At 46.5% G+C, this 27,627-nt stretch overlaps 1 protein-coding gene and 1 long non-coding RNA gene across 3 annotated transcripts in view; both read right to left on the bottom strand.

The window, feature by feature from the left end:
* Positions 1-13,159, bottom strand: part of TMIGD1 (transmembrane and immunoglobulin domain containing 1) — a 21,640-nt gene extending 8,481 nt beyond the window's left edge. The window contains exons 1-9 of one of the 2 annotated variants that reach the window (XM_081945500.1): positions 12,871-13,159; positions 12,707-12,773; positions 12,353-12,416; positions 12,173-12,239; positions 11,880-12,064; positions 8,789-8,879; positions 7,444-7,722; positions 5,311-5,589; positions 505-608 (exon numbers count right to left, since the gene is read on the bottom strand). In XM_081945500.1, coding sequence (XP_081801626.1) covers positions 505-608; positions 5,311-5,589; positions 7,444-7,722; positions 8,789-8,852 — 726 coding nt within the window. In that variant the 5' untranslated portion in view covers positions 8,853-8,879; positions 11,880-12,064; positions 12,173-12,239; ... (1 more) ...; positions 12,707-12,773; positions 12,871-13,159. Of the gene's footprint in view, positions 1-504; positions 609-5,310; positions 5,590-7,443; positions 7,723-8,788; positions 8,880-9,139; positions 9,157-11,879; positions 12,065-12,172; positions 12,240-12,352; positions 12,417-12,706; positions 12,774-12,870 lie in introns of those variants that run through there. The other variant, XM_081945501.1, reaches the window with a different exon arrangement.
* The window catches only part of LOC309388305, a 393,048-nt gene that overhangs the window by 51,876 nt on the left and 313,545 nt on the right, over positions 1-27,627 (bottom strand). The window lies entirely within an intron of this gene.

The raw sequence follows: 27,627 nt of genomic DNA, 5'->3' as shown, positions 1-27,627 counted from the left end.
TTTAGGAGTTGTGGACTTCAACTCCCAGAATCCCTCAGCCGGCTTTGTTTTAGGACTGGTGGACTTCAACTCCCAGAATCCCTCAGCCGGCTTTGTTTTAGGACTGGTGGACTTCAACTCCCAGAATCCCTCAGCCGGCTTTGTTTTAGGACTGGTGGACTTCAACTCCCAGAATCCCTCAGCCGGCTTTGTTTTAGGACTGGTGGACTTCAACTCCCAGAATCCCTCAGCCGGCTTTGTTTTAGGACTTGTGGACTTCAACTCCCAGAATCCCTCAGCCGGCTTTGTTTTAGGACTTGCTGGCTGAGGAATTCTGGGAGTTGAAGTCCACAAGTCTTAAAGTTGCCAAGGTTGGAGACCCTTGGGACTAGATTCTTGTGTTTAGACATGAGCAATAAATCAGCTTAATTGGAACCGAACTAGGTTAAGGATTCATGTGACTCAGATTCTTCGCATCTGGCAGATGTTTATGACGGGGTCAGAGCCATCCTCCAGCTTTCCTACCTGTAGGATCTTTTGCCATCGAACCGCAAGAGCGAAGAGCGCTATGAGTGACAGGACGACCGCAGCAGCGATGACAGCTTCGGTGGGGAAAGGCAGTTTTTCCTCTGCGGACGGAAGAGAGAGACGTCACCGTCGTTCAGTAAGATCCATTTTGTTAAACACTAGCCGATAACTCGGCGTTGCCCAGGTATTTATTTATAGGGGGAAATGTCCAGACCAAACGTAATTTCTAATGTTAGATTTTCCCCCTTTCCAGAGGGAGCCCCCTTGTGGAGTACTGGGAAGCTGTTGCCAACTCCACTGAGCTGTACAGTAGAAGCCATTTTATGGCAGTACAGTAGAAGCCATTTTAAGGCACAACAGGCTGTATCTTAACAGAACACCACCATCCCGAGGGATGTTAGGGGTGTCTTACCCCCACAGTATTTGTTTCCAGAGAGTAAGTCATCTGTGTACCAGGTTTGGTTGAAATTACTCCAGGCGTTCCAGAGTTATGCTGGGACACACACACACACACACACACACACACCCATTTATTTATATATATGTTGTATTTGTGCTGATAAATAAATAAAGGGAGACTAGTATAGATCAATTTCAAGCTATTTAGCTCTCATCAGCTAGCCATACCCTTACTGGGATTTGAAGGGTATGGCTAGCTGATGAGAGCTAAATAGCTTGAAATGGATCCATACTAGTCTCCCTTTATTTATTTATCAGCACAAATACAACACATGTATAAAAAGGCAACATGAAAAATAAAAATATGGTTTTCTGCCTGGATGGTTTTCTGTAATGAGCCGAAGGACAGAAAGAGGGAGTAGTGAGCTCCCTCCCATATTTGAGGCATACCAGGGGTTGTAACACAAATACATACATACATACATACATACATACATACATACATACATACATACATACATATTATAAATATATAGATATTCAACAGACACCAAGCACTGCCTTCCATGGATCAGAATACAGTTAGTCTTCGACTTACAGCCATCATTGAGCCTGGAATTATGATGCATAAGTCATGCGGTCATTAAGTGGGGCACTGCACGATTTGATGTCCTTTTTTGCAGTAGTCATTATGTGAACTATTGCAGTCATTAAGCGAAGGGAGCTTGGAGTCCTAATGGATGATTAGGACTAATGTACCGTGTTTCCCCGAAAATACGCCAGGGGCTTATTTTCTTTTGCCCCACGAAATATGCCCTTGGGTTTATTATCAGGGAGGGCTTATTGTTTTGGGGCTGCCGGGCGGCTGCTCCCTTGTGAAGTGGCTCCCGAAGTGCCGGGCACAGCCTCAGGGGCAAAGCAGCCATGAGGTAACCATGCTCACGAGCTGCCGCCCGGCAAATCCCCTCTCCAGCCGGGAAGAGCGCCATTCACTGACCTAGGGGGTAATCCCCAAAGTGCCAAGCCATGTGGCGCTCTGCCCGCTCCCCAGCTCCTGCGGCTTGGCACATTCGGGATACCCCCTAGGTCAGTGCATGGAGCTCTGCCCGGCTGGAGAAGGGGGTTGCGCGAGCGCCTGTTCCGCTCGCAGCTTCACCAAGCCCTTGCCAGGCTCTCCCAGGCCAACGCCGCTGGCTGCTGCCGCCGCCCCGCTCCGCTCCGCGCAACTTCAAAACTCGGGCCGAGTCTTTCGGCATCGGCCGCTCTAGGAGTGCTCTCTATGGTGGGCCGGCTGCTGGAAAACTCCCTGTCCGGCAGCCAGCCCACCATAGAGAGCACTCCTGGAGCGGCCGATGCTGAAAGACTCGGCCCGAGTTTTGAAGCTGCGCGGAGAGGAGTGGGGCGGCGGCGGGCAGCAGCAGCGGGGCGGCGGCGGCGGGCAGCAGCAGCAGCCAGCGGCGGTGGCCTGGGAGAGCCTGGCAAGGGCTTGGTGAAGCTGCGAGCGGAACAGGCGCTCGCGCAACCCCCTTCTCCAGCCGGGCAGAGCTCCATGCACTGACCTAGGGGGTATCCCGAATGTGCCAAGCCGCAGGAGCTGGGGAGCGGGCAGAGCGCCGCATGGCTTGGCACTTTGGGGATTACCCCCTAGGTCAGTGAATGGCGCTCTTCCCGGCTGGAGAGGGGATTTGCCGGGCGGCTGCTCGTGGGCATGATTACCTCATGGCTGCTTTGCCCCTGAGGCTGTGCCCGGCTCTTCGGGAGCCAGTTCACAAGGGAGCAGCCGCCCGGCAACTCTCCCCTTCGGCCAGGCAGAACGCCACTCCCCAACCTAGCGGTATCCCGAAGGCAGCAAGCAACGTGAGCGCTCCCCCCCTCCTGCGACTTGGCGCTTTCGGAATAACGCTAGGTCAGTGAGCGGTGCTCTGCCTGGCCGGAGGGGGGGTTTATTTTCGGGGGTGGGCTTATATTTTTGCCCACGCGAAAAATGTGGCATGGGTTTAGTTTCGGGACAGGTTGTATTTTCGGGGAAACACGGTAACTAGGACTAAGGATGATTAGGACTAATGCATAATTAGGATTAATGCAACAAAGAGGATGAGGGGACTGGAGGCTAAAACAGATGAAGAACGGTTGCAGGAACTGGGTATGTCTAGTTTAATGAAAAGAAGGACTAAGGGAGACATGATAGCAGTCTTCCAATATCTCAGGGGTTGCCACAAAGAAGAGGGAGTCAAACTATTCTCCAAGGCACCTGAGGGCAGAACAAGAAGCAATGGGTGGAAACTAATCAAGGAGAGAAGCAACTTAGAACTGAGGAGAAACTTCCTGGCAGTGAGAACAATGAATCAGTGGAACAGAAGTTGCCTCCAGAAATTGTGAATGCCCCAACACTGGAAATCTTTAAGAAGATATTGTACAAGCATTTCTCTGAAGTGGTACAGGGTCTCCTGCTTGAGCAGGGGGTTGGACTAGAAGACCTCCAAGGTCCCTTCCAACTCTGCTATTGTATTGTATTGTATTGTATTGTATTGTATTGGATGATCGCTTAAAAAAGAGCCAGTTGTGTGCAGCGGCAGCCAAAAAAGCAAATGCGATCCTGGGTTGTCTGAACAGAGGCATAGAATCAAAATCAGGTGAAGCATTAGCAGCGCTTTATAAAGCCTTAGTAAGGCCACACCTGGAATATTTGCATCCAGTTTTGGTCACCACGAAAAGATGTTGAGACTTTGGGAAAAGTGCAGAGAAGAGCAACTTAACATGATCAAAGGCCAGAGACCAAAACATCTGAAGGACGGTTGCAGGATTTGGGTTTGGCCAGTCTAGAGAAAAGAAGGACTAGGAAGGATATGAGACCGGTGGTTCCTGTATCTCAGGGGCTGCCCCAAAGAAGAGGGAGTCAAGCTATTCTCCAAAGCCCCTGAAGGCAGGACAAGAAGCAATGGGTGGAAACTAATCAAGGAGAGAAGCAACCTGGAGTTAAGGAGAAACTTCCTAACAGTGAGGAGAATTAACCAGAGGAACAGCTGGCCACCCGATGTTGTGGGCACTCCATCACTGGAGGTTTTTAAGAAGAGACTGGACAGTCATTTGTCTGAAAAGGTATAAGGGTTTCCTGCCTGAGCATGGGGTTGGACTAGAAGACCTCCAAAGTCCCTACCAACTCTGTCATTCTGTTCTGCTCTTCTGTTCTGTTCTATTTTATTTTCTATTCTATTACACTATATTGCCAAAAGTATTCGCTCACCTGCCTTTCCTCGCATATGAACTTGCTATAAGGGACATCCCATTCCTAATCCATAGGGTTCAATAGGACGTCGGCCCACCCTTGGCAGCTATAACAGCTTCAGCTCTTCTGGGGAGGCTCTCCACAAGGTTCAGGAGTGTGTTGATGGGAATCTTTGACCATTCTTCCAGAAGTGCATTTGTGAGGTCACACACTGATGTTGGACAGGTTTACGTGGCCTACCACTTTGTGGCAGAGTTGCTATCGTTCCCAAACACTTCCATGTTCTTATAATACAGCTGACAGTGGACGGTGGGATATTTAGGAGCGAGGAAATTTCACAACTGGATTTGTTGCACAGGTGGCATCCTATCCCAGTTCCACGCTGGAATCCCCTGAGCTCCTGAGAGCGGCCCCTTCTTTCACCAATGTGTGTAAAAACAGCCTGCATGCCTAGGGACTTGGTTTTATACACCTGTGGCCCTGGAAGTGATGGGAACACCTGGTTCTGGTTATTTGGATGGGGGAGCAAATACTTTTGGCAATATAGTGTATATCCATATTCTGCTTTGCTTGGCTTCTATTCTATTCTATTCTATTCTATTCTATTCTATTCTATTCTATTCTATTCTATTCTTCTATATTTCTATTCTATTCTATTTCCTATTCCTATTCCATTCTATTCTCTATTCTTTATTCTCTACCCTATTTTCTATTCTATTCTATTCTATTTTCTATTCCTATTCCTATTCCTATTCTATTCTATATTCTATTATATTCTACTCTACTCCATTCTATTCCATTCCATTCCATTAGTCTATTCTATTCTATTCTATTCTATTCTATTCTATTCTATTCTACTCTACTCTACTCTACTCCATTCTATTCCATTCCATTCCATTAGTCTATTCTATTCTATTCTATTCTATTCTATTCTATTCTACTCTACTCTACTCTATTTCATTCTATTCCATTCCATTATTCTATTCTATTATTTTCCATTTTCCATTTTCCATTTTCCATTTTCCAATTCCTATTCTATTCTATTCTATTCTATTCTATTCTATTCTATTCTACTCTACTCTACTCCATTCTATTCCATTCCATTCCATTATTCTATTCTATTCTATTCATACATAAAAAATAATACAGGTGGGATACAAATCAATAGATCAAAATACCTTCGACGACCAGATGGAAATCCTTACGGCTCATTCCTAGCGGTGAGCGAGCCATGCAGGTGTATATCCCTCCGTCTGAGGGTTGGAGTTGCTTAATGGTCAGCCGAAACAGCTCGCTGGTTTGGACAATCCAGTAGCGGGAGTCCCTCAGGCTTAGGCTCTCGTTGTCCTTCAGCCAGGTAAGTTCAGCAGGAGGGTTGGCTTTGACATGGCAATTGAGGGTCGCATCCCAATTGGTGGGGATGCTGGGAAGGTCTTCCCCAGTTAGGACGGGGGCGTCTGTGGAACGCCAGAAGAAGGGTCAGCAGAGAAAACCGATGTTTGGGCAAATTTTAATATTAATTAACACACTCTGATGTTAAGGAGTTCTACTCCCCCTCCCCACTCGAAAAGAACTCTGTTCCAACTGCCACTTGCCTCACATTCCGTTTCCTTAGTTCAAACTGGCAGACATTCCACTCCTTAACTTAGGAGAGGTCTGGGCCTAAACTAAATGCCGGTACCTTACCAAAATGTCTACGCCTTCTACCTATAGAACTGCTTCCGGACTCAAGGCGGCGGGAGCGATATTCCCCTATGTGTTTCAATCACCGACCACCACTGAGCCAACGGATTGAACCGGAATGAACTGGATTTCTCCTGCATAGCCCGATCACACAGTTTTGTTGGGAAGCACGGGTATCCAGCTAGTACTGTATAAATAATTACAAAGATTAACTCGGTGTTTTCCAACCGTGGACACGTTAAGCGGGATGGACTTCGGCTCCCAGAAATCCACCCCACTTAAGTACCCAAGGCTGAGAAACACCTCTCTAGTCATAATTTAAATATCAATAATCTCTTTTTGTGGGGGGGAGGGGGAGAGGATCAGATGGCTGGCAATCTTGCTGTGGAGTTAACCAGTCCTATGGCAATGGGACCCCCCCCCCTCCTCAGAGCCCGCACCGGTGACAATAATCACAAAATGATAAGTTTGCAATTGTAGTTGTAAGTGCTGCAAAGGAAATCAGAAGCTTTTAAAATGTCTTTATTTCCTTCCTTTTTTGGTCTCATTTTCTTCCCCTCCTTCTCCTTTCCTCCATTTTTCTTTCCTTCCTTCCTTCCTTCCTTCTCCTTTTTCACTGTCTCGTTTTCCTTCTCTGCTTCTCCCTCTCTCACTTCCTATTTTTCCTTCCTCCCTTCCTTCCTTCTCCTCTTTTTTAATCTCCTGTTTCTCATTTTCCTTCCTTCCTTCCTTCCTTCCTTCCTTCCTTCCTTCCTTCCTTCCTACTTGTCTCCTTTCCCTCCCACCTTTTTAAAAAAAATCCTTTCTGCTTTTTCTTTCTACTACTTTGTATTACCATTTCCCCCCCATTTCCTTCCTTCCTTCCATCCTCCTCTCTCCCTCCCTCCCTGCCTCCGTCCCTCTCTCCATCCCTCCTTCCTTCTTCCCTCCTGCCCTCCTTCCTTCCTCTTTCTTCCCTTCCTTCCTATCTCCCCCCTTCCCTCCCACCCTCCCTCCTTCCTTTTCTTCCCTTCCTTCCTCTCCCTCCCTGCCTGGCTCTCTCCCTCCCTCCCCCTCCCTTCTTCCTTCCTTCCTTCCTGTCTTCTTTCCTCCTTTCCTCCCTCCTTCCCTCCTCTCTCCCCCTCCCTCCCTTCCTGTCTTCTTCCTTCCTTCCTTCCTTCCTTCCTCCCTCCCTCCCTCCCTCCCTTCCTTCCTTCCTTCTTCCCTCCCTCCAGGGGTGGGATTCAAATAACTGAACCACCGTTTCCCTGCCCTAAATATTTCTTCCAACAGCCAGTTGACCAAACTGCTCACAAAGATAACAACCGCTTCTCCCGAAGTGGTGCGAACCGGCTGAATCTCACTACTGCCTCCCTCCCTCTCTCCTTCCTGTCCCCTTTTCCTCCCTCCCTCCGTCTTTCTGCTTTTTTCCCTTCTGCTGGTTTGCCTTAGGGCAGGGGTGAACTTTAAGACGTGTGGACTTCAACTCCCAGAATTCCCCAGCCAGCCAGGCTGGCTGGGGAATTCTGGGAGTTGAAGTCCACACGTCTTAAAGTTCCCAAGTTTGGACACCCCTGCCTTAAGGGCTTATGTTCTTCTTTGTACCATGTCCAATCAACCATTTATTTTTAGAAAGGCCTCCAACTCACAGGTGACGTTGAGTAGCACAGACACCTGGATGGATTTGTTCCGGGCCAACTGGCAGGTGAAGGCAACGCCGTTGTCCTCGTCGGTGACGGGGGAGATGCAGATGTTGCTGACATTCACCTTGTTTCCCTCCTGCAGGCTCACTTCTCCGTCTCCCCGCAGCCACTGCAGTTCCTCCTCCTGGCTGTGATCGTTCACGGCGCACCAGAGGGACTGGGTCAGGCCCGCTTCGGTCGCCAGCTCGTAGCCCGCAGTCCTGGCGTTGATGGCCAGCTCTAGGCCTGAGGGAGGAAGGCATTAGACAGAATAACAGAGCTGGAAGGGAACCTGGAGGTCATCTAGTCCAACCCCCGGCTCAGGCAGGAGACCCTATACCGTTTCAGACAAATGGCTATCCAACATCTTCTTAAAGGCTTCCAGTGTTGGGGCCTTCACAACTTCTGGAGGCAACTTCTGTTCCACTGATTAATTGTTCTCACTGTCAGGAAGTTTCTCCTCAGTTCTAAGTTGCTTCTCTCCTTGATTAGTTTCCACCCATTGCTTCTTGTTCTACCCTCAGGTGCTTTGGAGAATAGATGACAGAGTTGGAAGGGACCTTGTAGGTCATCTAGTCCAACCCCCTACTCAAACAGGAGACCCTATTCCATTCGAGACAAATAGCTGTCCAATGTCAGGGTTAAACCCCACAAATATTCTCCTTTTATTGATACGAAATGCAATTACAGTCTCAGCTTTTTTGCTTTAACATATTTTGTAAGCAATGAGCCATTTATGTAACAAATGACTAGAATCACCAGAAATCAAAGTTTCTTCCTTTTTATGGTTGTTTTGGAGTCCAGAAGTAGTTCCCAAGTTGAAACAAAGCAAGGTCAATTGTTTTCTTTAATTAAAGAAGATGTTGGATAGCCATCTGTCTGAAACGGTATAGGGTTTCCTGCCTAGGCAGGGGGTTGGACTAGAAGACCTCCAAGGTCCCTTCCAACTCTACTATTGTATTATTATTGTATTGTAAAGCAGTTAGAACATAGAATAACAGAGTTCTTTGATGCAAATGACCAGCTGTCTGCAAGGAGTAGAAATCCTTCCCTTCCCCACCATCCAGTCAGAGCTGAGGAAGCTTCCTGGACGAGAAGCAAAACGTCTTCAAAGAAAAAACAAGTCCAGTTGCCTCCTGAAAAAAAGGCACCTTTTGGGACTGATAACTGGATGGTATTTCTCAAAGAAAAACCAGAAAGCCGTCTTGGAACAAAAAAATAAAAATAAAGCACCTTTGCCATAATCCCCATGGATGTTACAATCCCCAAAGAATCGTAACATCTGGCCTGTTGGATGCAGGGCTCTGCTTACCTGTGACCACACCTGGCACAACGGCTACAACGAAGAGCAACTTTGAGTATAAGACGCCTTCCATCTTCGTGCAGGTTGCTCAGAACCCGAGCTGGAAAAGAGACAAGAGAGGGGAGGGGCTCTTAATGCCTCCATGGATTTGAAGGGTCTCCCCAAAACCGTCCCAGCTGCACCCCCAGGAGAATAGGGGGGGAAAAAAAGCTTCAATCCATTTTTACTCCAGAAAGCAATTTGCAGATAAATTCCACACCCTGCCATCCTTCGTGCCAACCGGTACCCATTTCGGGGGGGGCTGGTTAACCCCTCCAGCACCCCCCCTCCCCCCCCCAGGCTATCAAAGCAGAGACTCACGTAAACGACCGGTCCCCGGCTGTCCTTGGTCTGAAAAAGAGGCGGCTGTGACCGCTAAGTTTTTATAGGCGTCCCAGTTATATGACTTTATGGTGGTGCACGGAAAAATGACTCAGGTGTTCTGAGTTCGTGTCGCTCATTTCAAGGCTTTTCTGGGTAAACACTGAGTGCTTCCTTTGGGGAGAAACCTGGGAAGGATTGTTACCCATTTATGGGCCCGGCTGGGACAATGAGTAACCAGCATCCCGCTGGGTTACTGATTTTGACCTGGCGGGCAGCGAGAAACCTTTCAATAGGCTGAACTTTGTCATCAAAGAGGACTAGAAACTTGAGAGGATGTGGGCCAAGGGGTCAATCCAACAGAGCTGTTCAAAATCCTCTTTTGGAAGAGGGCAAGATCTCGGCTGTAGGATTTGTTTTAGTGACGTAGTCCTCAACTTGTAACCATTCATTTTAGGGAATGTTCGAAGTTACAGCCGCATTAAAAAAAAAAAAAGACTTATGACCGTTTTTTACAATGATGACTGTTGCATCGTCCCCACAGTTGCGTGATCAGAATTCAGGCGCTTGGCCACTGATTCATACTTACAATACAATACAATACAATACAATGCAATACAATAGCAGAGTTGGAAGGGACCTTGGAGGTCTTCTAGTCCAACCCCCTGCTAGGCAGGAAACCCTCTACCGTTTCAGACAAATAGCTATCCAAAATCTTCTTAAAGACTTCCAGTGTTGGGGCAATCACAACTTCCGGAGGCAACTTCTGTTCCACTGGTTAATTGTTCTCACAGTCAGGAAAGTTTCTCCTCAGTTCTAAGGTGCTTCTCTCCTTGATTAGTTTCCACCCGACAGACACAGTGTCCTACTGCCCCCATTTATTTGTATTCATGTCCATGTTCCTATTTATACCTGCTACCTTCTACATGTTTGACAAACTAATAAATAATACAAATGCAAATGCAAATACATATGCCTTCCTTGCAACTGGGAATTTTTTTTTATTTACAAAAAACCAATGCTAAAAGTTAATAAACAGCCTTGTAAAGGGACAAATGGTAGGTGTATGAAGAATGTAGAAAAGATGTGGAGACTCTAGAAAGAGTGCAGAGAAGAGCAACAAAGATGATTAGGGGACTGGAGACTAAAACATATGAAGAACGGTTGCAGGAACTGGGGATGTCTAGTTTAATAGAAAGAAGGACCAGGGGAGACAGGATAGCAGTCTTCCAATATCTCAGGGGTTGCCACAAAGAAGAGGGAGTCAAGCTATTCTCCAAGGCACCTGAGGGTAGAACAAGAAGCAATGGGTGGAAACTAATCAAGGAGAGAAGCAACTTAGAACTGAGGAGGAATTTCCTGAATAGATTTAGAATAGAATAGAATAGAACACAACAAGGAAAGAATAGAATAGAACAGAACAAAATGGTCACCACGATGTAGAAAAGATGTGGAGACTCTAGAAAGAGTGCAGAGAAGAGCAACAAAGAGGATTAGGGGACTGGAGACTAAAACATATGAAGAATGGTTGCAGGAACTGGGGATGTTTAGCTTAAGAGAAAGAAGGACTAGGGGAGACATGATAGCAGTCTTCCAATATCTCAGGGGTTGCCACAAAGAAGAGGGAGTCAAACTATTCTCCAAGGCACCTGAGGGCAGGACAAAAAGCAATGGGTGGAAACTACTGTATTTTTCGGAGTATAAGATGCACCTTTTTCCCTCAGAAAAGAGGCTGAAAATCTGGGTGTGTCTTATACACTGAATACAGCATTTTTTTGCCTCCTGAATCCCCGTCCCCTTCACTAAAATGACCGTGCATAGCCTCCTGGGGGCTGGGGAGGGCAGAAAGGAGTGAAAAACGGGCAGGTTTTTGGCTCAATTTCCCCCACCCCAGCCCCCAGGAGCACTCTACAAGCCTCCTAAAGGCTATTCATGCCCTATTTTTGAAAAAAAAAATGGGGCCGTTTGTGGGAGGTCTGCACAGTTCAAAAACCTTTTTTAAAAAATTGCCTCTTCAAAACCTTGGTGTGTCTTATACTCCCAAAAATACGGTAATCAAGGAGAGAAGCAACTTCGAACTGAGGAGAAATTTTCTGACACTTAGAACAATTAACCAGTGGAACAGCTAAGTAAGTAAGTAAGTAAGTAAGTAAGTAAGGAAGGAAGGAAGGAAGGAAGGAAGGAAGGGCAATGGATGGAAACTAATCAAGGAGAGAAGCAACTTAGAACTGAGGAGAAATTTTCTGACACTTAGAACAATTAACCAGTTTAGGCAGGGTGTTGGACTAGAAGACCTCCAAGGTCCCTTCCAACTCTGCTATGGTATTGTATTGTAACCTGTTGGTTTTGGTAGAAATATTTGTTTTCTGTAACACACGTATGTTGTGCCTTGCATTTGCAACGTATATGCTTGCATCAGTGGTGGGTTTCAAATTTTTTTGGAACCTACTCTGTGGGTGTGGCCTCCTTTGTGGGAGTGGCTTGCCGACCATGTGGGAGTGGCTTGCCAACCATGTGACCTGGTGGGAGTGGCTTGCCAACCATGTGACCTGGTGGGAGTGGCTTGCCGACCATGTGGCCTGGTGGGAGTGGCTTGCCGACCATGTGACCTGGCGGGAGTGGCTTGCCGACCATGTGACCTGGTGGGAGTGGTCAAGATGATGTCACTGAATTCTTTGCCACAACGGGTGAACTACAATAAGACTAAAATAAGTACAAAAACAATAAAAGAGCTACTTACAGAAGGAGGATGACTGTTCTTGGCAGTCTTCAGTATCACGGACTCCAGTGAATGGGCTGCACAAAGAAAACACACAGAAATGAACTCTTTCATTGCCAGTTTGGGATGAAACAAGCACACAAAAGAATAGAAAAGGAAAATTACTGTCCTTTTTTGCGTCTTCTGCACCACCTTGCTCCAACAACCTGCATAAAGACAGACACAGGAAGCATGAAGGGCTTGCACTTCACCATCTCAAGGATGAACACAGCACAGACCACACCACTCAGCCAGCAATAAACTCAGCTACTTACAGAGGAGAGATTACCAGCTTGCCCGTCTTCTGCACACCACCTTTTCAATGGAAGCGTATTGAAATACCTGCATAAAGAAAGACACAGGAAGCAAGACCTTAATTGCTGGCACTTCACCATCTCAAGCATGAACACAGCACAGACCACACCACTCAGCCAGCAATAAACTCAGCTACTTACAGAGGAGAGATGACCAGCTTGCCCGTCTTCTGCACACCACCTTTTCAATAGAAGCCCAAAATACCTGCATAAAGAAAGACACAGAAAGCAAGACCTTAATTGCTTGCACTTCACCATCTCAAGCATGAACACAGCACAGACCACACCACTCAGCCAGCAATAAACTCAGCTACTTACAGAGGAGAGATGACCAGCTTGCCCGTCTTCTGCACACCACCTTTTCAATGGAAGCCCAAAATACCTGCATAAAGAAAGACACAGGAAGCAAGACCTTAATTGCTTGCACTTCACCATCTCAAGCATGAACACAGCACAGACCACACCACTCAGCCAGCAATAAACTCAGCTACTTACAGAGGAGAGATGACCAGCTTGCCCGTCTTCTGCACACCACCTTTTCAATGGAAGCGTATTGAAATACCTGCATAAAGAAAGACACAGGAAGCAAGACCTTAATTGCTTGCACTTGCACCTTACATAAGAATAGCACAATGAAAGAGATACACTCAAGTACTTACTTGTTTTATTGCTTTTCTGGTTGTTGATATCTCCATAGTGTCCTTAGGCTTCCAGATTCTTCTGTTGCAGCTTTCTTCGTCTTCACCCGTGGATCATCAGCTGTGTGGTGGTGCGCTCTGAGCCAAGCTTTCACTGTCGGAATTGGGTCCCATCTCTCAACAGGTATGCCAACAACACTTATCACCATCAGATTACTTATGTTTTGTACAGTTAGGCGTGTTCTTTGTTCCGAACATATGAGGTTCATTTTTGAGAACCCCCTTTCCGCCTCTGCTGAACTAACAGCAATTGTCCTGACAATATCTCTAGCTTTCCGGATATTGCCAGGAATTTTGTACTTCTGTGGATTTTTCTTTACATTTTCCAAAAAATCTCTGTAGTCGTTAATGTTAATGTTGCATGCTGCAAGTGCCTTTTGTTCCCTGCAACGGACTTCCTGTTATTAGGGTCTGTAGGATATCTGGCCAATGTCAAAAACGGGTGATCCTCGCTATTGGAACTTATCAATCTGCAATCTATGGGCATAGAGCTATCCTGGAAAGGAGCTGTAAAACTGTCACCTTGTGATGTCCCCTGAGAGGCCGTTAAGGGATCAACTGAGAGAGATAAGGAGAGAGCTGAAGGGGATGATTAAGATGGCAAACCTACTGCACGGGTGCCAGAAGTGGCATGCAAAGCCCCCTCTGTGGGCATGAGTGCCACCAGCTGGTCTTTGCGGGCACTGGAGTGCTGGAAAACAACCTGAAAACGGACAAAGAAACGGTTAGAAAAACAGGCTGTTTTCCAGGCCATTTTCAAGCCATTTTGGGGTCATTTTCGGGTCATTTTCAGGCCATATTTTGGGCTGTTTTTGGCCTTGAAAAATGGCCAAACAGCCTGATAACAGCCTAAAAATCCCCCCCAAAAAACGGCCTGAAAATGGTCCAAAAAATGGCCTGAAAATGGCCAAACTCCCAAAAAACAGGCATGCGCATGCTGAACAGCTGATCTTCGGGTTTCCAGCACTCCGGCGCAAGCACCTACGTTCCGGTTTGGGCACTCGGTGCTGAAAAGGTTCCCCATCACTGCTCCATCCTGTCCAGAGGATAAACAAACCAAGGAAGCCGGGATGTTATTCTATGATGTTTCTGACTGTATAAAAAGGAGCTTCTTCTCTGCATATCCTTGGGGTATGTTGGGAACAACTGACCATCATGTCAATAATACAATACAATACAATAGTAGAGTTGGAAGGGACCTTGGAGGTCTTCTAGTCCAACCCCCTGCCTAGGCAGGAAACCCTATACCGTTTCAGACAAATGGCTATCCAACATCTTCTTAAAGACTTCCAGTGTTGGGGCATTCACAACTTCTGGAGGCAACTTCTGTTCCATTGACTCATTGTTCTCACTGTCAGGAAGTTTCTCTTCAGTTCTAAGTTGCTTCTCTCCTTGATTAGTTTCCACCCATTGCTTCTTGTTCTGCCCTCAGGTGCCTTGGAGAATAGTTTGACTCCCTCTTCTATGTGGCAGCCCCTGAGATATTGGAAGACTGCTATCCTGTCTCCCCTGGTCCTTCTTTTCATTAAACTAGACCTACCCAGTTCCTGCAACCGTTCGCCTTCAAACTTTGATCAAAGATTAAACACTGATTGTTATTCCAGCCTCCGTTTTAAGTCTCATGTTCGGCTCATTGTGACTTGGGTGTCTTCTCAAACTTCTATGGGCCTCAACGCATTCTCAAACCTTACAACAGTCCTCAACTTACGACAGTCTGTTTAGCAACCGGTTTTGTTTTGTGTAAAGAATTTAGCAACCGTTTGAAGTTACAATGGCACTGGGGGAAAAAGGGACTTGTAACTGTTTTTCACGCTTACGACCATTGCATCGTTCCCACGGTTGTGTGACCAGAATTCAGGCACTTGGCCATTGGCTCATACATATGACAGACACAGTGTCCAGGGGTTTCCTTTTGCGACCTTTTGACGAGCAAACATGTGCTACTAACTTAATAACTGCAGTGATTCCAACAGTGGCAAGAAAGGTCCTAAAATGGGGTAAAGCTCACTTAACAAATGTCCCACTTAGCAGCAGAAATTTTGGGCTCGATTGCAGTCATAAGTCCGGGACTGCCGGCTGTCAATATATTTTAATTTTGTGGCTGCTTGTCTCCTTGATAGCCACTAGAGGGAGCTGCAGTACAGGGTTTGGGATTTCTCTTTGCGAAACCAATTTTAATGGCTGGAGCCGCTTCTACCTTTTTGCAGGTGAGCGTCGGGTTCAATGCTACCTCATCATCAGGTAGTTTTGTTTTTTCCCCTCTCAGAGAAGGGGAAAAGAGAATCTTTTTCATCAATGCAGAGAAGCAGCAAAGCTACTTATGTGGAAGAGATTGGCATACAAACAGGGTGAGTGAAGAAACAATCCATGGGAAGATTTAGAACAATGTTTTTCTAACTTGGCAGCTTCAAGATCTGTGGACTTCAACTCCCAGAATTCCCTAGCCAGGAGATCCTATGCCATTTCAGACAAAGGGTTGTCCAGTCTCTTTTGGAAATCCTCCAGTGATGGAACATTCACAAATTCTGGTGGCAAGTAGTTCCACTGGTTGATTGTCCTGGCTATTAGGAAATTTCTCAATTCCAAGTTGCTTCTCTCCTTGATTAGTTTCTATTCATTGCCCTTCCTTCCTTCCTTCCTTCCTTCCTATCCATTCATCCATAGAATAATACAATAACACAGCTGGAAGTGACCCTGGAGGTCATCTAGTCCAACCCCCTGCCCAAGTAGGAAGCCATGTACAATTTCTGACAAATGGCAGCCCAATCTCTTCTTGAAAGCTTCCAGTGATGAAGCTCCCACAACTTCTGTATAACAATAACAGAATAACAGAGTTGGAAGGGGCCTTGGAGGTCACCTAGTCCAACCCCCTGCCCAAGCAGGAGACCCTACACCATTTCTGACCGATGGCAGTCCAGTCTCTTCTTGAAAGCCTCCAGGGATGAAGCTCCCACAACTTCCGAAGGCAACTTCTGTTCCATGGGTTGATTGTTCTCACTGTCAGGAAATTCCTCCTTATTTCCAGGTTGAATTTATCCTTGGTCATTTTCCATCCATTGTTCCTTGTCTGGCCTTTGGGTGCCTTGGAGAATAGCTTGACCCCCTCCTCTCTCTGTGGCAGCCCCTCAAACATTGGAAGACCACCATCATATCTCCCTTGGTCCTTTTCTTCACTAGACTATTCAAGCCCAGTTCCTGTAACCATTCTTCATGTGTTTTAGTCTCCAGTCCCCTCCTCCTCCTCCTTTACAGATTAACAGAGTTGGAAGGGACCTTGTACGATCTAGTCCAGTCCAGTCTCTTCTTGAAAGCTTCCAATGATGAAGCTCCAACAACTTCCGAAGACAACTTCTGTTCCATTAGTTGATTGTTCTCACTGTCAGAAAATTCCTCCTTATTTCCAGTTTGAATCTCTCCTTGGTCAGTTTCCATCCATTGTTCCTTTTCTGGCCTTCAGTGGCTTTGAAGGCTTGACCCCCTCCTCTCTGGGGCAGCCCCTCCAATATTGGAAGACTGCTCTCATGTCTCCCCTAGTCCTTCTTTCTATTAAACTAGACATACCCAGTTCCTGCAACCGTTCCTCATATGTTTTAGTCTCCAGTCCCCTAATCCTCTTTGTTGCTCTTCTCTGCTCTCTTTCTAGAGTCTCCACATCTTTTTCACATTGTGGCGACCAGAACTGAATGCCGTATTCCAAGTGTGGCCTTACCAAGGCATTATAAAGTGGTATTAACACTTCACGTGATCTTGATTCTATCTCTAGAAAGCATGAGGCTGGAAGCAGCCCCCGTAGCCTCAAGGCAGCCAGGAATCTGTGCTAACGATAACAGTATCCTTATACAACACCCACTAGAAAATACCAGTGTTTCACGTTCATGATGGATAGTCCTTGACTTGTGACTGCAGTTGGGACCCGAATTTCAGTCCTAAGTCAAAGCACCCACCATTATTGGAGCCAATTTCTTTGGACACTTTTCACAGGGGTTCAGTCAATCATGCATTTGTCATCCCAAATCACATACAGGTAGTCCTTGAGTTATGACCACAATGGAGCCCAAAATCTCTCTTGCTGAAATGTGTTAAGTGGGCTTTGCCCCCTTTTACGACCTTTCTTGACACAGTCATCAAGTGAACTTGGGGGTTTCTCTGTGTCCTCAGGGTCACCGGAGTGGTGCAAATGGTTCCTGTAGTCTTGCCATTTTTCTTTCTGGATATCCATTCTCCCACAACCATTCCAAGGGTTAGGTAGCCCATTGGGATTGGAAGAAAGACTCTTTGAATGGTTGTGGGAGTCGGAATGGATTTCCAGAGGAAAAAATTGCAGACTACAGGAACCATTTGCTCCACTCAGGTGACCCTGAGGACACAGAGAAGCCTCCAAGTGGCCTCAAGGACCCTCCAAAAAGGATGCAAAGGACCAGCTGTCTGAAAGGAGTATAAATCATTCCCTTCGCCTCCATCCAGTCAGAGCTGAAGAAGCTTCTTGGATGGGAAGCGAAACACCTTCAAAAGAAAAAACAAGAAAGTCCTGTTGCCTCCTGAAAAAAGCATCTTTGGGACAACCAGGACCTGGGGGATGGAGAATCTCTACAGACGTTTAGCTATACAATTTGGGATGAAGACCCTTGGAATGGTTGTGGGAGAAGGAATGGATTTCCAGAGGAAAAATTGCAGACTAATAGGAACCATTTGCCCCCCTCGGGTGACCCTGAGGACACAGAGAAACCTCCAAGAGGCCTCAAGGACCCTCTAAAAGGATGCAAAGGACCAGCTGTCTGCAAGGAGGATCAATCCTTCCCTTCCTCACCATCATGTCAGAGCTGAAGAAGCTTCTTGGATGAGAAGCAAAACGCCTTCGAAAGAAAAAGCAAGAAAGTCCAGTTGCCTCCTGAAAAAAGCACTTTGGGATAACCAGGACCTGGAGGACGGAGAATCTCCACAGACACTTAGCAAGGTCTGCTTTGCTGGAGGGAATTCTCCGAACATAACCAATATTTTAAAACAAGGAATGCCAGGCTAAACAGGGAAGCGAGAGGATTGATAGGAGGGGGTGTGAAAACTCGTCAGTTCCGTAGAAGTTAATTGGCACAAAGGTTTTCAAAGGGAAGCTGAACCAGCTGTAGCTTTGGGTCTCCTGTGGGAGCAGAATTGCACAACTGAAAGAGCAAAATAAGACCACACCTAGAATCCTGCATCCAGTTCTGGTCGCCACAATGTAAAAAAGAGACTCTAGAAAGAGTGCAGAGAAGAGCAAGAAAGAGGATTAGGGGACTGGAGGCTAAAACATATGCAGGAACTGGGTATGTCTAGCTTAAGAGAAAAAAGGACTAGGGGAGACATGATAGCAGTCTTCCAATATCTCAGGGGTTGCCCCAAAGAAGAGGGAGTCAAGCTATTCTCCAAGGCACCTGAGGGTAGAACAAGAAGCAATGGGTGGAAACTAATCAAGGAGAGAAGCAACTGAGGAGAAATTCCCTGACAGTTAGAACAATTAATCAGTGGAACAGAAGTTGCCTTCCAGAAGTTGTGAATGCCCCAACACTGAAAGTTTTTAAGGAGAGATTCGATAACCATTTGTCCTTTTAGGGAAGTTTTGAAGCTGAACTTCCTTAGTGAACGTGGTAAAGGTTGGAGAGGGTCATACGTGATGTAGGGGTTGGACTACAAGACCTCCAAGGTCCCTTCCAGCTCTATTCTGATTCAATGGATGGAGACTAATCAAGGAGAGAAGCAACCTGGAATTAAGGAGGAAGTTCCTAACAGCGAGGACAATTAATCAGTGGAACAACGTGCCACCAGAAGTTGTGAATACTCCAACACTGGATGTTTTTAAGAAGATGTTGGATAGCCATTTGTCTGCAGTGGTGTAGGGTTTCCTGCCTAGGCAGGGGGTTGGACTAGAAGACCTCCAAAGTCCCTTCCAACTCAGCTATTCTAGTTCTATTTTTAAGACTAGCTTGGTCTCTTTTGTTTTGAAACATTTGGCAGCAGCCGGTAGGAAAAACCTGTGTGTGTGTGTGAATCTACTGCCCTCTGATTGCTCATATGACCTCTTCCTTTTCACAACACTTGCGGTCTCTCTGGAAAGAGATGACAGGTTAATAAAAATAAAACAATCCAGGAGCAGCAAGAGAAGTCAGCAAGAGAAACGAAACACGCATGGAGAACAAGCCTGCTGAAATTTAATTCTTAAAAGTTGTAAAATTCTTCGAAGGACCTAGAGTTTGAGCATAGCTTCTTTCTTTACTGATGGCTTTTATAGATAGAGGCATGCCAAGTAGTTTACAGCTCAGGTAATCCTCGACTTACGACCCCGATGGAGCCCAGAATTCCTGTTGCTAAGTGAGCTTTGCCCCTTTTTAAGACCTGTCTTGCCTCCGCCGTTAGGTGGATCACCGCAGTTGTTAAATTAGTCAGGTGAATCTGCCTCCCCCGTTGATTTGGCTGGTCAGAAGGTTGCAACAGGGGATCGCGTGACCCCAGGACACTGCAACCATCGTAAGTGTGAGTCAGTCGCCAAGAGTCTGAATTTTGAGCAGGTCGCCATGGGGGATGCTGCAATGGTTGTTAACTGTGAAAAAAAGGTCACTTTTTTCTCGAGCAGTTGTAACTTAAACTCAAACGTCGCTAAACCAACTGTTGTAAGTCAACAATTGGGCAGGCTACCTGTACTCAAGGTGTTGGTTATGGCCTAGAATGCTCTACATATCTTGGGCCAGGCTACCTATGGAGCCGTCTTTACCCCATCACGGGGGTCTGTCCCACCTGGTCAGGCAGACCCCATTAGCTCAAGAAGTCTGGGGGTCCAGGAAGAGAATTTGGACTAGATTCAGGATTCAGGATTCAGGTTTGGCTGGTCTAGGGAAGAGAAGGACCAGGGGAGACAGGAGAGCAGTCTTCCAATATTTGAGGGGCTGCCACAGACAGGAAGGGGGTCAAGCTATTCTCCGAGGCAGCCGAAGGCCAGAGAAGGAAGAAAGGATGGAAACTGACCAAGGAGAGATTCAACCTGGAAATAAGGAGGAATTTTCTGACAGTGAGAACTATCAACCCATGGAAGAGAAGTTGTGGGAGCTTCACCACTGGAGGCTTTCAAGAAGAGACTGGACTGCCCTCTGTCAGAAATGGTGTAGCATCTCCTGCTTGGGCAGGGGGTTGGACTAGATGACCTCCAGGGTGCCTTCCAACCTCTGTTATTCTGTTATTATTCTGTAATTCAGAAATTGTGGGAGCTTCATCTTTGGAGGCTTTCAAGAAGAGACTGGACTGCCATCGGTCAGAAATGGTGTAGTGTCTCCTGCTTGGATGTGGGGTTGGATTAGATGATATCCAAGGTCCCTTCCAATTCTGTTAATCTGAGTAATGAGTAACCAAGGAGAGAAGCAACCTGGAATTGAGGAGAAACTTCCTCACAGTGAGGACAATTAACCAGTGGAACAGAAGTTGTGGGTGCTAGAGAAGGAGAGAGGGTGGGAAGGGGAAGAGGAAGAGGAGGAGTGGGAGAAAGGCAAGGGAAGAAGGAAGGGAGAGGAGAGGAGGATGGAAGGGAGAGAAAGAGAAGGAGAGAGGGTAGGAAGGGGAAGAGGAAGAGGAGGAGTGGGAGAAAGGCAACGGAAGGAGGGGGAGGAGAGGAGGATGGAAGGAAGAGAAAGAGAAGGAGAGAGGGTAGGAAGGGGAAGAGGAAGAGGAGGAGTGGGAGAAAGGCAAGGGAAGAAGGAAGGGGGAGGTAGAAGGAAGAAAGAAGAGAAGGGAGGGAGGGAGAAAAGAAAGGGAAAATGAGGTGGTGCTATAACAGGAAGAAGGGACGGTAAATAAAGCAGCCCAAATGGTATATTATAACCTATTAAATGAAATAATAAATGTATAAGAATGATAAATGTATAGAAAAATAACAACTATGTGAATGTATACTTAAAAGGTTATGTAAGAGAATAATTTTTTTTAAAAAAAAATGAAGTTGTGGGTGCTTCATCGCTGGAGGTTTTTTAAGAAGAGACTGGACAGCCTCCTGTCTGAAGTGGTTTAAGGTCGCCAGCTTGAGCAGGGGGTTGGACTAGATGGCCTCCAAGGTCTCTCCCAGCTCTGGTATTCTAGGATTCTATGTCCCCTGGGGACCAGCATTCCTGCGGCATTTCCTTCTACGGCCTTTGGAACCGACGGCCTCCGCAGAGAAAGCATCAGGCCAACCCAGCGGATAAAACCAGGAACCCGGGGAGGTGTGCGCTTCCCCTCCCATCGCTTGCTTTGCATCGGCTGCCCGTTCCAGGGAAAAGAGGAAGAGGCCGGAGGTGGAACTCGCGATGAAAAATCAAACACAACTGTTGTTGCTGTTTTTTCGACAGAAAGGAATGAATTACTCACAGCCGGTGGCATCTGGCCCGTAACCCGACGCCACAACAGGATTGAGAGGGAAGGCGATTGAGAATGGGATAAGGAGAGCTAGCTTTATTCTGCCCTCGTCCTCTTAGATCTGGTTTCAAATAGGGGTAAAGATTGCAACAGGAAAAAACCAGCAGGGTTTGGCACAACTAAGGAGCCCCCCCCCGTGCTGAATTCCCCCCACAGTTCTAGTCAGACCTGAGGTTGCATCTAAATCAAGATCAAGGAAGGTACTAACACCACTATCAAGCCTTAGTAAGGCCACACCTAGAGTAATGCATTCAGTTTTGGTCACCATTCTATAAAAAGTATGCGGAGACTCTAGAAAGAGTGCAGAGAAGAGGAACCAAGAGGATTAGGGGACTGGAGGCTCAAACATACAATGAACAGTTGCAGGAACTGGGCCTGACTAGTCTAGGGAAGAGAAGGACCAGGGGAGACAGGAGAGCATCTTTCAATATTGGGGGGGCTCCCAGAGAGGAGGGGGTGAAGCTATTTGGTCATTACACTATAAAAAATAATTGAGGGGCTGCCCCAGAGAGGCGGGGGGGTCAAGATATTTTCCAAAGCACCTGAAGCACCTGAAGGCCGGACAAGGAATAATGGATGGAAACTGACCAAGGAGAGATTTAACCTGGGATTAAGAAGAAATTTTCTGACAGTGAGAACAATCAACCCATGGAACAGGAGTTGCCTTCAGAAGTTGTGGGACCTTCATCACTGGGAAGGCCACACTTGGAATATTTGCATCCAGATTTGGTTGCCACGATGTGAAAAAGTTGTTGACACTCTGGAAAGAGTACAGAGAAGGGCAACAAAGAGGATTAGGGACTGGAGGTTAAAACATGAAAAACAGTTGCAGGAACTGGGCATGGCTAGTCTAGTGAAGAGAAGGACCAGGGGAGACATGATAATGGTCTTGCAATATTTGAGGGGCTGCCAGAGAGAAGAGGAGGGGGTCAAGCTATTCTCCAAAGCACTCAAAGACCAGACAAGGAACAATGGATGGAAACTGAGCAGGGAGAGATTCAACCTGGAAATAAGGAGACATTTTCTGACAAGTGAGAAAAATCAACCCATGGAACAGAAGTTGCCTTCGGAAGTTGTGGGAGCTTCATCCCTGGAGGCTTTCAAGAAGAGACTGGACTGCCAGTTGTCTGAAATAGTATATGGTTTCCTGCTTGGGCAGGAGGTTGGACTAGATGACCTCCAAGGTCCCTTCCAACTCGTGTTACTCTGTAATTCAGTAGAATGGCTTGCCTTCAGAAGTAGTGGGAGCTTCATCCCTGAAGGCTTTCAAGAAGAGTTTGGACTGCCAACTGTCAGAAATGGTGTAGGGTCTCCTGCTTGAGCAGGGGGTTAGACTACTAGATGATCTCCAAGGTTCCTTCCAACTTGGTTATCCTTCCTTCCTTCCTTCCTTCTCTGGAGGTTTTTAAGAAGTGACTGGACAACGATTTGTCTGGAATGATCTTGGGTCTCCTGCTTGAGCAGGGGGGCTGGACTAGAACACCTCCAAGGCCCCTTCCAGCTCTATTCTGATTGATTGATTGATTGAAATGGTCTGGGGTCTCCTGCTTGAGCAGGGGGTTGGACTAGAAGACCTCCAAGGTCCCTTCCAACTCTCTTATTCTATATTTAAATTGTCTATATCAGCCAGTCAGAATCACACGTCCTTTTCAGGCCCAACCTTCCCTGCTCACAGGGATTTCTGGGAGTTGAAGTCCACCGTCTTAATAAAGTTCCCAAATTGAGACGTCCCTGCTTCAATGGGATGTCAATGCTCAGAGACGCAACGACATGAGGTGAACAGGGCAACGGATTCTAAACGGATTGCAACCAAGTGCATCCAAGATGATCAAGGGCCTGGAGATAAAACATAGGAAGATTGCTTGGAGGATTTGGCTAGTCCAGAGTAAAGAAGGACTTGGGGTGACATGAGACTGTATTCCAGTATTTGAGGGGCTGCCCTGAAGAAGAGGGGGTCAACCTCTTCTCCAAAGCACCCGAAGGCAGGACGAGAAGCAACGGAGGGAAACTCCTCAAGGAGAGAAGCAACCTGGAATTAAGGAGGCATTTCCTGACAGTGAGGACAATTAGTCTGTGGAACAGCTTGCCACCAGAAATTGGGCGCTCCATCACTGGAGGCTTTTAAGAAAAGACTGGGCAGTCACCTATCTCAAAGGGCCTCCTGCTTGAGCAGGAGGGCTGGACTAGAGGACCTCCAAGGTCCCTTCCAGCTCTATTCTGATTGATTGCTAGTTTTCCCCAAGGAGATAGCAAGGTGAGGGACCTAAATTAAACACAAGCACCCAGCAGGCAAATTGCATGTTGTTATGGTGTTCTTGAATGGCTCCTAGGGAGAATTCTTTCCCATCTGGGTATATACCTTCTCTGGGGAGCCTCAGGTTGGAGGTAAGTCAGCGCAGTAGGCCTTCCTCTTGGATGTATTTTCATTTTTATTTGATTTGATTTATTTATTTATTATTTATTTATTTATTTGAACTTATTAGTCGCCCCCTCTCCCCACAGGGACTCGGGCGACGTACAAAAACAACAGTCAGAACAGTGTCATACAGAGGAGGTAAAAATAAATAAATAAATTACAATACTCAGAAAGGTTAAAACCCCAATAACATTAAAAATTTAAACAGCTAAAATTAACAATTAAAAATGACCAAGGGGTGGAAAAGTTGTCGAGTTATGCCAGGCCGGCTAGCCGAAACAGGTGGGTCTTCAGTTTACTACGGAAGGAGCGGAGGTCGGTTGTTGTCCTAATGTCTGGGGGGAGGTCGTTCCAAAAAAAAAAAAAAAAAAGCCCATCTCATCTAGAGTGTCAGGCCTGCAGCCATCTTTTCCTCTGGATCTTTGGCCTGCCACACTTTCTATTCTTCTGCTATGCATTTTCTATGGTGGGAAAATGGGAGGTGGGGACTGTATGGAGGTAGATGATAGGTAGCCATAACGACATTCTTTCTAGAAAGCCAAGGTCATCCTTTGTCTCTGCACCTCTGCACCTGACCAGAACTAGATGGGTGGAAGCTGCCAGCATGGCAGTGGGAGATTGGGCCATGGGGTGGACTTGTGGGTGTGGGGGGGCAAGATCATGAACTTTCAACCGGGTGGGGAAAACCGGGAAGCTTTCAGATTCGGGTTTCCCACAGATGTGCCAACGTGGATCTCTTCATAAATTGGGACTTTGAGGAATCCTTTGCCTCGGACTCTGATTTAATTTTGGATGCTATTTGGAACTCTGACATTAACCCGAATCTGAAAGCTTCCCATTAACGAAAACAAGGACAAGACATCAAACACTAACATGGATTTTAAAATGAGCAAAGATGGGAAGTCAGAAAGAACCGGGAGGAAGTGGGGGGGGGAGCTTATCCTAACCCCTTGATGGCGAACCTATGGCACGTGTGCACAAAGTAGCACGCAAAGCCATGTCACCCGGCACACGCAGCCTTGCCTGTCTTTTGGGTTTCTGGCGCACATGCGTGCACAACAATCAGCTGCCTTTCGCAGGTGCGGCAGTGCCAAAAGACGGCCTGCGAATGCAACGCCGGGCAGCTGATAGTGGGGTGCCAATGTGCATCAGAACCCAGTTTTTTTGGACCACGATCCCTTTGTGTGCGCAGCAGTGCCGAAAACTGGCCTGAGCATGCACTCCAGCCAGCTGACATCGGGTGCGCATGCGTGACAGAACCCAGAAGTTTAGCTTTTCCGGAGCGTGGCACTGATAAGCTTGCGACGTTTCTGCGTGGCCTTTTTGGCACTTTGTGCCTAAAAGCTTCACCATCATTGTCCATTAAGACCTCCGGTATGAAATGTTCCCAATGGGCCAGGTTTCCACGAGGCCCAGAGGGTAGTGGGTGGATCTCCCCTCGAGGGGGCACAAATGTTCCAGTTTTTTTTAATTGAAGGAGATAAGTAATTACACAATTATGTTGTTAAACAGATTAATAATGATACAATGAAAGATTGACTTACACATGAATTGAATAATTTAGAATATTTTGTTTTAAAATGAAGGATGATAATAATGAATCTGGGTACATTTAATAGACGATTGGTAATATTATGCATAACCCTAGGTAGTGATGTATAATACAAAGATATTTTGTTGTTGATAAATAGTTTAATAAGGAAGTAATGAAAGATTGGTATATTTATGAAACGAGCATTTAGAATACTTTGTTTAAAAATGAAGGAACAATATTTTTGTTGGAATGTATGATGTACAAGGACAACAATGAACATAAACATACTTGATGGATGATCAGTGGGACTATGCATAATTGAAAGTAGTGACGTATAAACATAAATAGTTGGAAAATTCTTCTACATTGTAAAAACAATTAGAATGAGATAAGTGATTACACAAAGGTATGTCATTAAATAGATAATTAAGAATGCCAGGGAATCAGGTCTGCTGAAAGGAAAGAAATATTAACTGCAATTGAACATATGACGTAAAATGAAAGTGAGGTACCTATTCACATCAGATGGAAAATTTGTGACTGTATATGTAACTGAAAATATGGATGCACAAAGCTTGTAACCAAACGACATGCTGTACATAATGGAGGAGAATTTTATATGTTGTTTTTTATGTTTTAAAAAAAATAGATTTATTTTTAAAAAATGGTCCAGGGAGCCATGGCGCCCAGAGTCCCCCAGGTGGAAATCCTTGACTGACGGGGTCTGCAGCATGCTCCTTTTGTTGGCTCAGGTGGGGAGGGTTAATCCCATCGGGGTGAGTCAGTTTCTCAGGCAGGCCGGCCCCAGGCCAGTAAAAGGTCTTCAAGGTGACATCCAACACCTTGAATTGGGCGCTATTCAGTGGTGGGTTCTGGATCCCATTGCAACCGGTACGGCGCAGCTCACGCATGAATACTTACCATCCCTGATGCTCTGTGATGCCTCTGCGACTTTCCAGCTGTTCGGCGGAGCGTTGCACAGGCGCTGTACAATCCGCGCACATGCGTGGAAGCCCCGAAGGGCTCAAATAAAGGTAAGGATGACGGGTGGGCCCTCCGGAGCACCGTACCGGAACGATACCCAGTGCTCCTGGCAGGCACCAGTACACCCGAACTGGGGCATACCGGTCGTAGCCCACCACTGGTGCTATCTAATAAAATGAAATTCAATGGTGAAAAGAGTCAGGTTCTACATTTAGGCAAGGAAAACGGAATGCACAGGTACAGGATAGATGGTACCTTGCTCAGTAGTAGTAACTGTGAAAGGGATCTTGTAGTCCTAGTGGACAACCATTTAAATATGAGCCAGCCGTGTGCAGCAGCTGCCAAAAAAGCCAACACAGTCCTAGGCTGCATCAACAGAGGGATAGAATCAAGATCACGTGAAGTGTTAATACCACTTTATAATGCCTTGGTAAGGCCACACTTGGAATACTGCATTCAGTTCTGGTCGCCACAATGTAGAAAAGATGTGGAGACTCTAGAAAGAGTGCAGAGAAGAGCAACAAAGAGGATTAGGGGACTGGAGACTAAAACATAGGAAGAACGGTTGCAGGAACTGGGTATATCTAGTTTAATAGAAAGAAGGACTAGGGGAGAATGATAGCAGTCTTCCAATATCTCAGGGGTTGCCCCAAAGAAGAGGGAGTCAAGCTATTCTCCAAGGCACCTGAGGGCAGAACAAGAAGCAATGGGTGGAAACTAATCAAGGAGAGAAGCAACCTAGAACTGAGGAGAAACTTCCTGACAGTTAGAACAATTAATCAGTGGAACAGAAGTTGCCTCCAGAGGTTGTGAATGCCCCAACACTGGAAGTCTTTAAGAAGATGTTGGATAGCCATTTGTCTGAAACGGTATAGGGTTTCCTGCCTTGACAGGGGGTTGGACTAGAAGACCTCCAAGGTCCCTTCCAACTCTGCTATTCTATTCTATTCTATTCTATTCTATTCTATTCTATTCTATTCTATTCTATTCTATGTTCTATTCATTCCATTATATTTAATTCTCTATTCCATTCCATTCTCTGTTCTCTTTCTGTTCTATTCCTATTCCTATTCCATTCCATTCTAGGACTCGGAAGCCGTTCGGCAACCAGGGCAGTTTGCATGATATGAGCGGCCCAAGGGACCCCAAGAATTGTCCCCGCAGCGCGGCCGCATTTTGTGTCGGCTGTAACTTCTGAACACTCTCCAAGGGTAGCCCCGCAGAGAGAGCGCTGCAGTTGTCCAGACCAGGGGTGTCAAACTCGATTTCATTGAGGGCTGCATCAGGGTTGCCTTTGACCTCGGGAGGGCCGGGGAGCGTGGTCAGGGTGGGTGTGGCCAGCTCGATGTCCCTCGTGTCGGGGGTCACCTGTGGT

The sequence above is a fragment of the Natrix helvetica genome (genome assembly GCF_964273705.1).
Source record: "Natrix helvetica genome assembly, chromosome: 2".
Taxonomy (NCBI): Eukaryota; Metazoa; Chordata; class Lepidosauria; order Squamata; family Natricidae; genus Natrix; species Natrix helvetica.
This window is presented reverse-complemented; position numbering and strand designations above follow the sequence as displayed.